The sequence below is a fragment of the Rhinolophus hipposideros genome (genome assembly GCF_964194185.1).
Source record: "Rhinolophus hipposideros genome assembly, chromosome: 22".
In the NCBI taxonomy this organism is placed as follows: Eukaryota; Metazoa; Chordata; class Mammalia; order Chiroptera; family Rhinolophidae; genus Rhinolophus; species Rhinolophus hipposideros.
In genome coordinates, this window is record NC_138068.1 from 18,623,535 (window position 1) to 18,639,156 (window position 15,622).

Sequence of the window (15,622 nt, forward strand, 5' to 3'; positions counted from 1 at the left end):
ATTCAGCAATGAGGTATTGTAGCTCTTTTTCTAAGATGACTTCGCGAACTTAATTTTCTGACGTCGTTTTATGAAAAGGATAAGAAAGTAACTATCCTTATGAGACTGGGGTGGAGAGAGGCTACTTAACCTAGATTGGTGATAAATAAATGCCTCTGAGAAGGTGACATTTAAGCTTCTACTTGGGTGATGAAACACAAGCAGTCCTGAAAAACTAATTCTTCTAATTCCCTCTTTATTCCTAGGATCTGTAATCGGGTAGAAATAGTGATCCCGTGTGCTTCTGGCAGTGATTCAGGAAGTGTGGATTTGCAGCTGAGCAACTTAGAGGATACTAAAAAATGCCCAAGTTGCCTTGAACTTACAGGTGAAAAGGGAAAAGGATTAAAAAAAAGGGGGAGGAATCTCTTTTCAAGTCATGTGGCTGGGAGACCAGCCTTTGGGTGATACACCTTGACTAGACTTTGACAATGATTTGGTCTCTGACGTTAAGACTTTGGAATACAGTTGGCAAAATGAGGTAAGACACATGATTCTAGATGTACAAGAAACTAAACTTGATCCTGAGACAAATAATCCTGCTGACTTGTATAGAGTCGTAAGTGCTAGAAGGATTCTGAGAAGGGCAAGTTAGGGGTGGGTGGAACCTGGATGGGGCTACAGAATAAGCCTTTGATTTATCCTACAAACATATGATTAAGTACCACTTACTGGGCATACAGAAATGAACAAGACCAACATGGCCCCTGCCCTCCCAGATACTATGTTATAGTTCTGAAAAGGACCAAAAGAAGTTAACAGACAGTAAATAAAGTAATTACGAGTATAAGTTGTAGTAAACACCATGAAAGAATTAAGCAAGGATCCAAGACAAAAAATAAGGGCATGGGAACCTACTTTAAACCATGTTTGTCAGAGAACACCCGTCTGAGACAGTGCTGTTTAAGCCTAGAGGAGGCACAAAGGACCTGAAAGAGCAACCTATGTGAGAAGTAGAAGCAGTCAGGGTAGGTGGAATAGCATGTGTGTAAGACAGGAAACACCATGGTGTGTTTGAGGAACTACATTCATTCATTTGTACGTTCATTCAGCAAATATTTATTGAAGCCCTACTGTGCTCTAAACACTGAGCTAGCTACTGCATATATAGTAGTGAGCAGAACAGATACAATGCACTCATAAATAAACAAGTGATTGCAACTCAGTATAATATGTGTAACTGGGCGTGGGATGGGGGTAAGGAGCAAATGCGAGTACAGAGAGGTTTGTTAGCAGCGAGGAGGATACTTCGCCAAAATGGGCAAAGAGGGGATTTAGGAAAGGCATCCTAGAGCTGAGCCCTGAAGGATGAGTAGGAGTTAGATCAGCAACAAGAGGTAAGAGAAGGTGGGGGAGAGGAAGGAGAAACATGCAAACAGAAGGAAAGCCTGTGTAAAGACAACAGGTGAATGAGAACAGGGCTTCTAGTGGACGAGAAGAATGCGACAGGGAGTGGGAGGAACTTGCAGACGAGGCTATAATTCAGGAGAACAAAAAGAGTACAAAAGTGGAGTGGCAGAAACCTTCAGATGGTGTGTTACTGGGAGATTCATACGACTATTGGCCCAATCGGAATAGGGGTTTGATATTGGAAAATAGAGGTAAGAATGTAAAGCCACAGGAAGAGGAAAATGGTACCACCCTAATCATTGTCAGTGAGCAAAGGAATAATATTTGCCAACACTTCTTTGCTGCTAGCTCTATATCAGCCAAATGAGATAGTTTCTCTTGTCATCCCCATTTTGGAAATGAAGACATAGGCTCAGAGAAAGTAAAGTTGCCTAAGGTCAGAGTGCTAGAAAAAGGCAGAGCTCGGATCCCATCTTAGGCAGCCCGACTCTGGAGCCTGTGCTCTTAGAGTAAACCCCATGTTGGAAAGGAGATCCTCAGGTACTTACTTATGCAGCCCGGTCTAATGGGAAGAGATCCGCGAGGGGCTGCTAATATAAGTTCTGGTCACCAGAGTCACAGACTTGAATTCGAATAATGCCTACCATTGAAGTGCTTACTATGGACCACATGCTGGGGGAAGTCACTTGCATGTACTTCCTCACTTAATTCTCACAATAACCCTGGTTTACAGGTGAGGGAACTAAGGTTCCAAGACGCAAACTAACTTGATAACTGTCATACAACTAAGTGGGAGAGCCAGGATTCCAGCTCATCTGAAACTGAGATGTAAAATCCATGCTCTTCACCACTCTACTAGAGCTCAGTCTTAATGGATTTTGTGGCTTACGAGGCCCTTAGAGAACAATGAATTTGTGATTGAGAAAACAGACTCAGACAGGAGAAGGGACTTGTGATCAAGGAGGCAGAGGGAACAGTGAATGTGAGAACAGGCCTTTTATTTCCTGATATCCAGCTGTCTTCCCCATTAAACCCTATAACTTTACATAGTACAGAGGCATTGTTTTTCTTTCAGTGTTAGACTCGGACATCTCTGATATCTTTGGGCTCCCTCAGGAATCCCTCACAGATAGCTTCAGACACCTGACCCACCAGAGCCCCCTCGGCCAAGCCACTGTTGAGAAGCTGATTGAATTTATCCAGGAGTTTTTTAATGGTGAGCTAAAGGTATGCAGTCCTAAAGACAAGCAATCTTGACGAGTTGTCCAATTTACTCTTCCATTTTAACACATATTTTAAACATTTGTCCTTTCTTTATTATACAAATAATTTATAAGCTATAAAACTTATTTGTATTTATACTTTTATATTTATAATATGTGTTTATTTACATTGATAAATTTTATTTATATTTATAAAAATTATAAAATTCCTATAAAAACAAAGAAAACCATAATAAAAATTAAGTTAATCTTCTCTACTCCCACTTTCCTAAAATGACTACTGTTGTATACATATGTATATATATTTTCAGATGTTTATTCTGTGCATACAAATGTGTGTATAGAAAAATAAACATCAGAGGTGGTGGGAGAAAAAATTTTCTAGGTCAATAACTATAAATCTATATTATCCTACTTCACACAATATTCCATTGCTTAGGTGAAACGTTCATTCATTCGTTTATACACTCTAGGAGTGTACATAACAGAAGAATTGATCTGGGGGTGAAGAAAGGCATTTCTGAGGAAGTAACCCTTGAGCTCAGATCTAAGGAATGAACAGGCGAAACTAGGAAAAGTTAGAATTGGAGGGAATATTCCAGAAATAGGAAATGGTGTGTTTGCAACCTTGTGGCACAAAAGAACAGAGCATGTCTGATGAACTCAAAGAAACCTGGTGTATTTAAATTATAGTGTCAAAGGTATCTGCCATTTGTCAACAGACACAGGTTGTTTTCACATTTTGGCTATTATGAATGATGGTGCAATGAACATAGGAATGCAGGTATCTTTTTGAGATCCGAATTTTATTTCCTTTATTTCCAAACCAGATATTTTGGTTTGTGAAAATTCACCAAACTTTACATTTTGTCTATGAATAATGCCAATAAATTTTTTTAAAAACCTTAAAGCCAGAATGTTTGTCTTCACTTTTGACTCAGACTATGCTTTATACTTCCTGTCATAAAGGCTTTCTTTGTAATTAATAAAGGCCTTGGGTTGCTACAGTGAATGGAGTGGGAGAAGTCCATTCCCTGCATTGACCTGGATCCACAACCAGTCAGGGAAATAGATGCATAAGGAGTTAGTTTTGTCAGAGTATTACAAATGCCATGACAGCAATATACACATGTACTTTATGGATACCCTTACGAAGAGCACCTGACCCTTCAGGAGAAAAGAAATACATGATCCAGGTTTTAAAGTAAAGGATATATAGATTAGTCAACAAAAGAAACGTAAAAAAAAGAAGTGTAAAGAATTCAGAAGGTACAAAGGCCCAGAAGTGAGAAAGGGCAGCATAAAGTTAATTTGGCTAAAGCTCAGAATGCTGTCAGGTAAGGCAAGAGAGAAATTTGAAGAGATTAGCTGGGGTCATGTTGGGATGGGCCTTGACCTCCAGGGGTGCTATTGAATGTTTTTTGATAGGGAGTTACCGAATCAAATTTGGACTTTTTAAAAGAGGAATCTGGTGAGAGCTGGGGGAATAGATTGGAGAGGGGCAGAAAAACCCAATGTTGGATTGTTATACTAATCCAGGTGAGAGAGAATCGGGCAGGCCATAAAGTCAGTTTCTTGCTATGTGTTGCTACTTGCTCTCCAGAGAGTGTATACCAGTTTACACCATCTATATGCAGGTAGGGGCAGACTGGAAGAAATTTTCTCAAGATTGTGGAATTATTGGTGTCTTTTATTTTCTTCTTATACTTTATCTTTTCCAAGTTTCTATGATAGATAGATAGTGCTTTTATATTTAGGAAAAGGGAATAATACAAAAGAGATTTTATTCTTCAAGTCAAAACTTGCATTTTAATAGGAAACCTTAAAGACTCAAAATAATGAATCTTTAATGACATCAAGAGAGGCAGAAGTAACAGCATCAGAGGTTACCTTTAAGAAGCTTACACAGTAGTCTACAGGGTGGATAGGTGGGGAAGCAAAGACTAAAGGTGGAAAAAGCCATCTTGGAGCATTCGGTAATCGCACTGAGAGAGAAAACGGGGTCCCATACCCAGGCAGGACCAGTGGAGAAGGAATTTCATTCGTCTGTAGTTTATTCATTCCTTAAATAAAAGACTGCTACTGGATTAAAACATTCCAAGAAACTTTTCAAAAGTCTTCTACAATTATCAAATGAGATTATAATGTATATTTGTGTTTTTATAATTTTTCCACAAATTCAGAGTGAACTTGAGAAGCTGACATTCCTGAGATCTTTGTCTTCTCTCAGCCGAACTTTACCTTATGATGAAACCACAGAATCATTCATTCACAGCCACACAGCAGACATTGTGCATGCCCTAAATGTAAGTATTGTGACCTTATCACAAATTATTCAGACCATGCAAATTCAATGACCTGGCTAACAAGTTTTTTAGTGGCTTCACCTATCTTAGCGCTTCCCTTATCCTCTTCACATATCAGCATCTCTGCGTGGAGGAGAAATACTCAGGGCTACTTCACGCAGTGATCACCCTGGAAAACTAATTGAAAGAGGAGTAGAAAGGAGAACAGCATTTAAATTTCTCAGTAAAAACAATGTTGCATTCTCATTCATGAAGCAGGAGGTTTGAGGTAGACTTTACAATCAAATGCCTAGGTTAGAGTACATGCTCTGCCTCTTCCTAGTTATGTGACTTTGGGAAACTACTGACTTCTCGGTGCCTCAGTTTCCTCATCCATAAAATAAGAATAACTGTATATATTTCACAGAGCTATTGAGAGTATTAAATAAGAAATAAATGTAAGACAGGTAGCATGGTACCTATCACATATTTTGCATTTGAGAAACACGATTTTATTATTTTTATTGTTTTTTGTCTTATTTGTAACCAACTCCAGCCACATTCTGCCACTAACTCATTCATTCATTGCCTTAAGTGCCTATCAGTTCCAGGCAGTGTCCTGGGAATTGGGGCTACAAAGACAAAGAAAACATAAGGCCTATTCCTGCAGCCACGACAAATGTAATCAACTATCGCTGGGACTGTGGCAAAGGTTTAAATAGGTATAGTGAGGGCACAGAGGAGTGAGTGGTCCATTCCATGTCAGGCGATCCAGAGGGCTTTACAGAGGAGGTGACACACTTAAGCATGCAACTTTTTGATGCTTTAGTTTTCTCATCTGTGAAATGTCTGTCCCCTTCAGTTTCTCGAAAGCTCTAAAATTCTGAATCTGAGATCTCCTTTACACTCCAGGAAAATGAGCAGTTCTTTTCAACCCACAGATCTGTAAGGCTGATTAGATTGATTGGTTTTCAGAATTGAAGGCTAACCAGTTAACAGGTTTCTTCAGTAGTAAACAGTTACGAAGGATCTTGTGTATCTAGAACACTCTGGTGCTTTGCTGAAGGATACACATTTCCTGGAAGTGTTAATCCCTGCCTCCCAAGAGTTTACAATCCTCATGGAAATGACCACACCTCATAAATAGGTTGAGAACTCTGCCAAATAATACATCAAAAAGAACAGAATGATATAATGCAGATTAAGAATGCATGCAGTTTTCTACTTGGCTATATATACTCTATGGAAAGAGGCTTAGGCTTATAGGCAGCCATAGGGCCCAGCCAAAATGGCATGATTCCAAAGTCCCACTTCACAAGCATTGGCAGTGGTGGGTTGCCACATGGTTTAACTATCAGCTCAGAAGATCCACGAATGCAAGTATCACTTGTGCACAGCAGAAGCACACTGAATTTCCCTATACTCTGTACCTGAAGCTGTCCAACCAGTAGTAAAATATACACTAGCTGGCAAGGGGGGTTCAGTCTAGAAGAATTAAGGGTAGCTGGTATTGAGGAGAGAATTGCATGGATCACTGTATCGTTGCACAAGTCTGCAAAATCCATGCGGTGGCTGGTTAGCTCAGTTGCTTAGAATGTGGTGCTGATAACACCAAGGTTGCCGGTTCAATCCCCCAGGGGCCACTGTGAGCTGCACTCTCCATAAAAAAAAAAGTCTGCAAAGTCCCTATAAGCCCACATGCAGGTGCTAAAAGAGTACAGCTTTCAATAACCAAGAGGAGAGGCAGTTCTGCTGAGGAAACCACAAGATGACAAAGCCAGGGTCACTATAAAGAAAGAAAAATTTTAAGGCATTGCCAGTCTTCTCATGACCCATGCCAACGCGTGGCTCTTCAGTGTCCAAATAAAAAGAGCCCAGGAGGCTAAGAACAGAGTATGGAAAGGAAGGGAGAAAAATCTGTTATAAAACTTTACCAAAGGGGCCGGCCAGATGGCTCAGTTGTTTAGAGCGTGAGCTCTCAACAACAAAGTGGCTCGTTCAATTCTCACATGGTATGGTGAGCTGCACCTCCTGCAACTAAAGATTGAAAACGGCAACTGGACTTGGAGCTGAGCTGCGCCCTCCACAACTAGATTGATGGACAACGACTTGGAGCTGATGGGCCCTGGAGAAACACACTGTTCCCCAATACTCCCCAATAAAAAATGAAAAAAAAGACTTTACCAAAGAAGATGTATAAATAAGCACATGAAAAGATGTTTTCTCATTTTGATAAGGGAAATGCAAATTAAAACCACAGTGGGATTCAACTCTACACCCACTAGAATGGCTAAAATGAAGAAAGATAATGCCAAATATTGGTGAGATATGTTGCAACTGGAACTCTTATATACTCCTGGTGGGAATGTAAAATGGCACAACCAATTTGGAAAACAGTTTGACAGTTTTTTAAAAATTAAATATACACTTACCATATGACCCAGCAATTCCACTCCTGGGTAACATGTAGTGCATGTCCACACGAAGACATGTACGCAAATGTTCATAGCAGCTCTATTTGTAATAGCTAAATGCTGGAAAGAGCCCAAATGTCCATCAGCAGATGATGGATAAACAAATTTGGTATATCCATACAATGGAAAACTACCCAGCAATGAAAAGGAATGAACTATTGATACTCGCTACAGTTTTAATGACTCTCAAAGTAATTATGCTGAGAGAAAGAAGCCAGCCAGACAAAAAAAAAAGATATACTGTGTGATTCTATTTATATAAAATTCTAGAAAGTGCAAACGTACTTATAGTGACATTACATCAATGGTTTCCTGGATATCGAAGTGAGTGGGGAGAGGCAGGAAGGAGAAATTACAAAGTAGCACGGGAAAACTTGGGAGTGATCTGTTTGTTCATTGTCTTCATTATGGTGGTGGTCTCATGGATATATACATACGTCAAAAATAAACCTATCCACTTTACATATGTACAGTTTATTGTATGTCTGTTACCTCAGAAATCAAAAAAGCTACCAAAAGAGCGGCCAGATGGCTCAGTTGGTTAGAGCGCGAGCTCTGAATAACACGGTTGCCGGTTCGAGTCCCACATGGGCCAATGAGCTGCGCCCTCCACAACTGGATGGAAGGATAACGACTTGGCTTGGAGCTGATGGGCCCTGGAAGAACACACTGTTCCCCAAAACTCCCCAATAAAAAAAATTAAAAATTAAAACAAAAGAGCTACCAAAAGTCTGTTGAGAACTTGAAAAGAAAAAAAAAAATGCAGTGGCAACTGGGATTGGTAATGATAAGATTGGGGTGAAATTAACTCAGATAGATCTCCCTAAGCCTCAAAGAATGTGGTGGATAGTGTTGAGAGAAGGGACCAGTGAGTAGGGGCTCTGAGTAGTACATTACTACCTGGCTATGCCAGGGCCAGGGTTCTACATGCTACAATATGGCAGAAGGGCCAGTGAGATGGTTTTTAGATACCCAGCAGCAGACACAGGCACCAAGACCTACTGTAATAGAATTTTAATGTAGCCAGACTTGTCCTTAGTGCCTCAGTTCTCCACTGCTAGTCTGGGACTCCACCCTAATTCTGCCTCTGGGGTCCTCCACAAAACCCTCCTAGTATGTCATTTGGTAAATAGTTGGAGTGCACTCAGCATTGAGGACACACTGTGAGGATATATAACTTGAGCACCCAGGCAGGAAGCAGATGAGACTGATGTTTCAGGAAGACTTCAGTGGTGTGGATAATATTAATAAATGTTGAAGGAGTGCCGAGGACGTTTCACAGTGGACTGAACTAATATAGAAAAGACTGTCCCGTTGTCCTAGTGAGAGTTTGAGCTCCCTGAAGCAGAAGGGTGAAGAGGAAAAGGAGCTATTTTAGGAATCGGAAGACACAATTTCTAGTTCCAGTTCTGTCCAGCATGACCTGTGTGATTTTAGCCAAATCACTTAGCTTTGGTAAACCTCTAGCTCCGCCCGGAAAATGGAGATAGTACTATTGTTCTGGTTTTCATTAAGACCTTTGAGACAGAATGTCTTGTTTTGTTAATACTGGCTAAGATTCTTCTTGGGGCAAGCAACAGAAATCAACCTTGACTCACTTAAGTTAAAAACAAAAAGGATGCTGGAATAGCTCTCTTAGAATATAAGGAAGAGGTTTAACAGTGAAGCCTACATAAGAGCAAGTTTCAGGACAACTCCGGGGGTCTCAAAGGCAAGAGAAAACCTCTAGTAGTTCCCAGTCTGTGTCTGTCACTACAATTCCAGATTCTGGGAGAGAGAATCTGATTGGCCCAGAGGGCCAATCCTGCATTAATCAGGTGTGCATTAATCAGGTATGTCTTGGAGCAGCATCATGTGGTAATAACAGGACTTCTGGACATCCCTCTCTGTGTATTAGAGGCAGTTCCCAGAGAAGGGGTGATTGCTGTGATCTAGGGAGGTACCCCACATGGTTCCTGCTACATAAATACTTTGCAAACAAAAAATACCCTCTCGGGCTGGCCGAGTGGCTCAGGCGGTTGGAGCTCCGTGCTCCTAATGCCAAAGGCTACCAGTTCGATTGCCACGTGGGCCAGTGGGCTCTCAACCACAAGGTTGCTGGTTTGATTCCTCGACTCCCGCAAGGGATGATGGGCTCCGCCCCATGCAACTAAGATTGAACACGGCACCTTGAGCTGAGCTGCCTCCCGGATGGCTCATTTGGTTGGAGCGTGTCCTCTCAACCACAAGGTTGCCAGTTTGATTCCCTCAAGGGATGGTGGGCTGCCCCCCCTGCAACTAGCAACGGGCAACTGTACCTGGAGCTGAGCTGCGCCCTCCACAACCAAGATTGAAAAGACAACAACTTGACTTGGAAAAAGTACTGGAAGTACACACTGTCCCCCAATAAAGTCCTGTAAAAAAAATAAAAATTAAAAAAAACATAGCCTCTCACTTCTGAATTTTCCATGGTAGTTGGCATAATTGTGAACAAATAATAAGCCTTTCAGACCAGGTTTTTTTTTGGGGAAAAAAAGAAGGTTATTCTGGCAGAAGCGGTCAAGTAGATTGAAGTCAGCAGGGAGTGCAGGCCTGGTGGTTTAGCCTTCATGCACCTGTAGGGTGTATGGCTGCCGGGATGGAGAGTCAGAAACTGCGGAGCAGGGAGTGGCTATTGCTGTGATTGACTGGATGTGGGAAGTAAATAAAGGAGAAAAAAGTCATAAATAATCTTTTTTTGTGAGCCCGGGGAAAAGGAACCATTGACAACAGTTGAAGACTGAGAAGGGAGGTAAATAATGAACTCACTTTTTAACACCAAATTGCCAGGTTATCGCTGTGATCTTAGTGGTGATGTCCAGCAGAACACTAGATTTGGGTGAGTAGCGCCCTGGGAGGCGGAAGGCAGAGCCTTGTGCTTTGTCCCTTCCAGATTATAAAGCCATAAAAATAACTAAGTTCCTTAAGGGAATAAAGAAGAAGAGCAGCAGGCCACCAGCAAGATCTGACCAGATAAAGAAGGGAGGCTCTAGATGAGGGTAAATAGGGTCAAATACATGATGATGGAAGGAGAACTGACTCTGGGTGGTAAATACGCAATGTGAGATATAGATGATGTATTACAGAATTGTACACCTGAAATCTATGTAACTTGACTAACAACTGTCACCCCAATAAATTTTAATTAAAAAAAAAAAAAAGATCAGACCAGAGTTGGAAAGTGTGAAAACTCAGATAAGGGCAACAATGTGAACTCAGTAATATTTACTGCCTCCTGGGCACTACCTAAGTTCCTAGTGAGGTATTTTGGTGACAGGTAAGAGAACTCCACCACGAGTAACTGAAACACAAAAGGGGAGATTTGTTCTTGGGATAACTGAATGTTCCCAGAGTCCTGTGACAGGAAGAGAAGGCAGCCTGCTCCAGGAAGGGAATGAAACCAGGAAACAACAACAAAAAACAAAAAAAGAAGAAAAAAAACCTTTCACATACTCAGAGAGAACTTTCCATCTTTTATCTTTTCTCCTTTGTATGCATTTCCATTTTTCTCTCTCTTTTCTCACTCCTCCCCTTCTCCCCTTCTCTTCCCAAAATTGGCTTTCTGTTACTTTGTCCATAGGGCCCAGTGCTCCCACATTCTTGAAATTTTCTCCTTTTGGTAGATCAGCCAGACTGAGATTAAAGCTCTTTGTCTCAATTCCAGATTCCTGAGAAACAGAATCTAATTGACCTTCGTGTCTACTCCTAGACAGATGAATTGTGGTTAGTGGGACATTCTAGAATGACAGCAGAAACATGACTGCGAGATACCCTTTCCTATGGGCTGGGAGCAGTTTCCAGAAAGGCTGGGTAGTCAGTGCAATAAGGTTTACACTACAACCATTTTACATTGATTGCTCTTTACATCAACTCCCGCGATATATTCTCATCTCCACACAGACAAGGAAACTCAGGCGTCGGGGAGGTAATACATTCAGCGTGACACAGTGAGTGGCAGAGCCACTTCTCACTCTCAGGTGCTATCCGGCTCCAAAGCCCCTGTTTTTTTGTCTCTATCACTCTGCAGATTTTTCCAGCAGAACAAGGCAGCTTTTTCCTCTGCCAATCAGGAATTTCGAAAGTTATTCCTTTTCTAGGACGAGAACTTAGAATAATGTAGAAACAGGAGTTCAGACGCCTAAACTGGAAATAGTCACTAATAATAAAAATAATGAGTAACAGACGCTACCTAAGTTATTGAGGGCTGCTAGGTATTAAGAATTAGCTCATTTACGCCAGCTCTGAGCAACAGGGTTGCCGGTTCGATTCCCACATGGTCCAGCGAGCTACGGCCTCCACAACTAGATTGAAGACAACGAGCTGCCACTGAGCTTCTGGAGGGGTGGCCGGATGGCTCAGTTGGTTAGAGCATGAGCTCTTAACAAGGTTGCCTTTCAATTCCCACATGGCATGGTGGGCTGTGCCCCCTGCAACTAAAGATTGAAAACGGCAACTGGATTTGGAGCTGAGCTGCGCCCTCCACAACTAGACTGAAGGACAACGACTTGGAGCTGATGGGCCCTGTAGAAATACACTGTTCCCCAATAAAATTTATTTTAAAAAAAAAAAAGAATTAGCTCATTTAGTACTCACAACCACCCCATGGAGGTGAGTGGCACTGTTACCTCATTTTACATATGAGGAAACTGAGGTACAGGGAGGTTAACTAACTTGTATCAGCTCAAACAGCTAGTAAGAGGCAGAGTCAGGCCTCAGGGTCTGGCCCCAGAGAAGAAACTCCTAGTCTGGCTCCCGTCCTGCTGCCAGTCCTGTGGAACCAAGGAGCAGAGCCCACTGAAGGACCTGCCATTGTTCTTCCTGATTGTTTGGCCTAATGACTTGGCACATTCGCAACTCTCCAGAGTTCTTTCTCATTGCAGATGCTGGTCCAAAAGGAGCCCCAGCATTCTCTCTTCAGCCCTGTGCTCCAGGAGGTCTTTGTCACCATTGCTGACCTCAGGTGACACCCACATGCCCTTTACACACGTGCCCTGGTTCCTCATTCAGGGCCAATACCAGAGCCAACTGACAACGTTCCATAATTTTAACTTCTCAAAACTATTTATAAAAGGGGAAGCCGAGTCCATGTTGTTTGTGTAAGAACTTTGATTTCATGTATCCTACCATCCGTATCTGAAAGACCTTATTGGAACCTCTTGGGAGTTCAGTTTTGTTGAGTATTCAGTGGGAAGTTACTCCCATATATGCTTCATAACAGTAGAATTCCACAGTCCGAGAAACTTGGAAGGACTGCCTACTGGTTAATCTTTCTTGGAGATTTATACCACACATTAACTGATTAAAATTCCCAAAGAGTCCTATAGTTAAAAAGTTCTTTAACTTGTTTTAACCCACACTAACACACGTTCACCAGAACACACTTTGGAAAATCGTGGTTTATTATATTAGACTGTAGCAGATTTCTCTCCAGGGTTGAACTAGAAGAAAGCCTGAAAAGATGTCACTCCAGTGACCTTGGGACATGGGGAGGGAAAGGGGAGAAGAATGGAGGCTGAAACTCTTCCTCTAACCTTTTGTGAGGTGTATCAAAACAGACTGGCTTTCATCAGAATGATACACCCAAGAGTCTACCCTTTCCCTTTGGGTTACTCTGATCCCTGCTTATCAATGTCAAATCAAACTCCTCCCTGCTTACTAGTCCCAAACTGTCTTTTCTTAGTTACCAAGATGTCCATTTGCTATTTGGCTCTGAAGATCGAGTTGACTTGTTCAGTCTTATCATCAAAAGTATAATCACTCTGCCCTCGGTAAAGACTCTGACCCATCTGCAGGAAATCATGCCCAGTGGCTCCTACAACTCAGAGGTAACTCACACTTTGCTTTAGCAACTTGCCATCCCAAGATCAGAGTTAATTGATCTTGGCCTTTTGAGAGTGCATTTGATTTTTTGGAAGTAGCCAAAAACTATTTAAACCAAGTCTGGTGAATAAAATGGGTGGTTAAATTAAATAGCTTTTTTCCCGTCTTTATTTTGTTGTCTTTTTTTTTTCCCTCCATTCCTTGCTTTTGGCTTTAAAATAAGGTGGAGTGTTCATATATTTAGCAGATATTTAGGGTTACCATGTGCTAAGCATCGTGATAGGCAACAGAAATACAGCGGGGAGCTTACAGGTAGTGCAGAGATACAAACCGCTGGTAAATAGAATGTCAGGTGATAATAAGTGCTGTGAAAAAAGTAGAACAGGAAAAGAAGAGGATATAGAGTACTGTGGTTGGGAAGCATAAGGGTTCCCGGTGAAGTGACAGTTGAAGAGTGAGAGTGTGGATCTCTCTGGAGAAGAAACTTTCAAGCAGAGAGAAAAGGAAGTGCGAAGGCCTTGATTTCTTTCTGCCCCTAGTAAATTAGTTGGTAAAGCAGTTGCCAAAGGAGACTTTGTTCCCCTTTATTTCAAGATGTCAGAGTCACAAGTCAAACTTTAAAAGTGCCTTGGTGGCCCTAACTAATTCCCCAAACTAGTTAGCATCAGTTAACTGTGTTCCCAGTAATGTCGAGATGTCCATGTAATATGAATATAAATTGTTTCACCTCAGGTCACAAACTGCCTACCAGTTCTTTACACTGGTTCTGCACCTCTGAGTAAAGTCTAAGATAATGAGGAGAACCTTAGCAGTGGACAGTATTGGGGAACTTCGTACAGGTGGCATCACTGACCCTGTGCCTTTTCAGTGTCTCCACAGGCAGATGTTTCAGGCGTTCTCAGAGATGCTCCAGAGTTTGGTGGTAAAAGACCCCCATTTGGAAAACCTTGACACCATTTTTACGGTAAACAGGATATCAGAAGAGAATGGGAAACTTCCTATTGACTGGTGAAAGTAGAAGAAGAAAATGTGGCAGGATTAGTTTTAATAGATAGCATAATAGTTAAGAGTATCAGCTATCTGTTTTGAGTCAGACTTGGGTTCAAATTCTGACTGCCATTCATCCATTGGTTATAAATTCAGCAAGAAATGTGATATCTCAGAGTCTCATTTCTTCACTTTAAATTGAGATAATAATTACTGTATTGCATAAGTGGCCTTCAATAAATGATTTAAATAGTTGCTGTAATTAATTCCTTAAATTATTATTGCTTACTACCATACAAGGGTTTCAATCAGTGACCAGAGAGCAGAGTCAGCCTCAAGAATGAGTAAAATAGGCAATTGCCTGCCAGGTGAGATTTAACAATTGTTTTGTTTTCTTGGTTTCTTAAAAAAAAATTTATTGGGGAATATTGGGGAACAGTGTGTTTCTCCAGGGAGCAGCTCAGCTCCAAGTCCAGTCACTGTTTTCAATCTTGAATTGCAGGGGGTGCAGCCCACCATCCCATGCAGGAGTTGAACCGGCGACCTTGTTGTTAACAGCTTGCGCTCTAACCAACTGAGCCATCCAGCTGCCCCTTAACGATTGTTAATACCTGCCTGCCCCCGTCTGTACGGGTTCTAGCATATGCCATTCCATCATTAGGGATTTATTCATTGGAGTGCATTCACTGTGGTTCAAGCATCTCGCTCTCCTGCCCCTTTTTAAGATGCAGATATCCCAGAAAGGGGTAACCCTTTACACTGTTATTAATCATTCGTGCCTGAGTACAGATGGACACCACAACTGACCTTAACATTATCTCTCCTTTCTCTCCTATGTGTACCTCAACTCTCCAGCCAGATTGGGTTTCTCCCCTTTATCCAGTTGTGCCTTGTACTTTCCTGCCTTGTCAGCTTCATTCAAGCCGTTTCTTCTACCTGAAATGTCACCTTCTTTGTGAAACTCCTACTCATGTATTTTATCTTCTCCATGAATCCTTCTATGACTGTTGCAGGCAGATGCAATTTTCCCCTCTTCGGCATTCTTTAATAGCACATCATTAATTTTCTTTCTTTCCAAAGCAGGTTTCAGGAAGTTAAAAACATGCAGAAGAACAGAGTAAATAATTGAAGAAAGTGGGAGGAAGGGAAACTAAGTCTCAAAAATGAGCCCTTGTGGAATGCGGACCACCTGATCCCCTGGGTCTTTGTGCCTTGTCACTCCACCACTTTCATTTCCAACCAAAACTGGCTTATCGCTTAGGAAAATACTGTCAGACGTAGTAGTGACAGGTGGAACTTCTCTCTCCACATTTTCTTCCACACAGAATAAGGGTGTTATCCCCGCTCTTCCTGATAAACCATTTAGACCAGGGGTGTCCAAACTGCAGCCCGCGGGCAAACTGCGGCCCGTGATCCATTGTTAATT

At 41.7% G+C, this 15,622-nt stretch overlaps 1 protein-coding gene across 1 annotated transcript in view; it reads left to right on the plus strand.

Annotated features, from left to right (window-relative positions):
- The window catches only part of MROH8 (maestro heat like repeat family member 8), a 45,978-nt gene that overhangs the window by 3,273 nt on the left and 27,083 nt on the right, over positions 1 to 15,622 (plus strand). The window contains exons 2-7 of the mRNA XM_081033860.1: positions 246 to 367; positions 2,471 to 2,616; positions 4,796 to 4,918; positions 12,270 to 12,349; positions 13,070 to 13,214; positions 14,078 to 14,173. Coding sequence (XP_080889986.1) covers positions 246 to 367; positions 2,471 to 2,616; positions 4,796 to 4,918; positions 12,270 to 12,349; positions 13,070 to 13,214; positions 14,078 to 14,173 — 712 coding nt within the window. The remainder of the gene's footprint in view (positions 1 to 245; positions 368 to 2,470; positions 2,617 to 4,795; positions 4,919 to 12,269; positions 12,350 to 13,069; positions 13,215 to 14,077; positions 14,174 to 15,622) is intronic.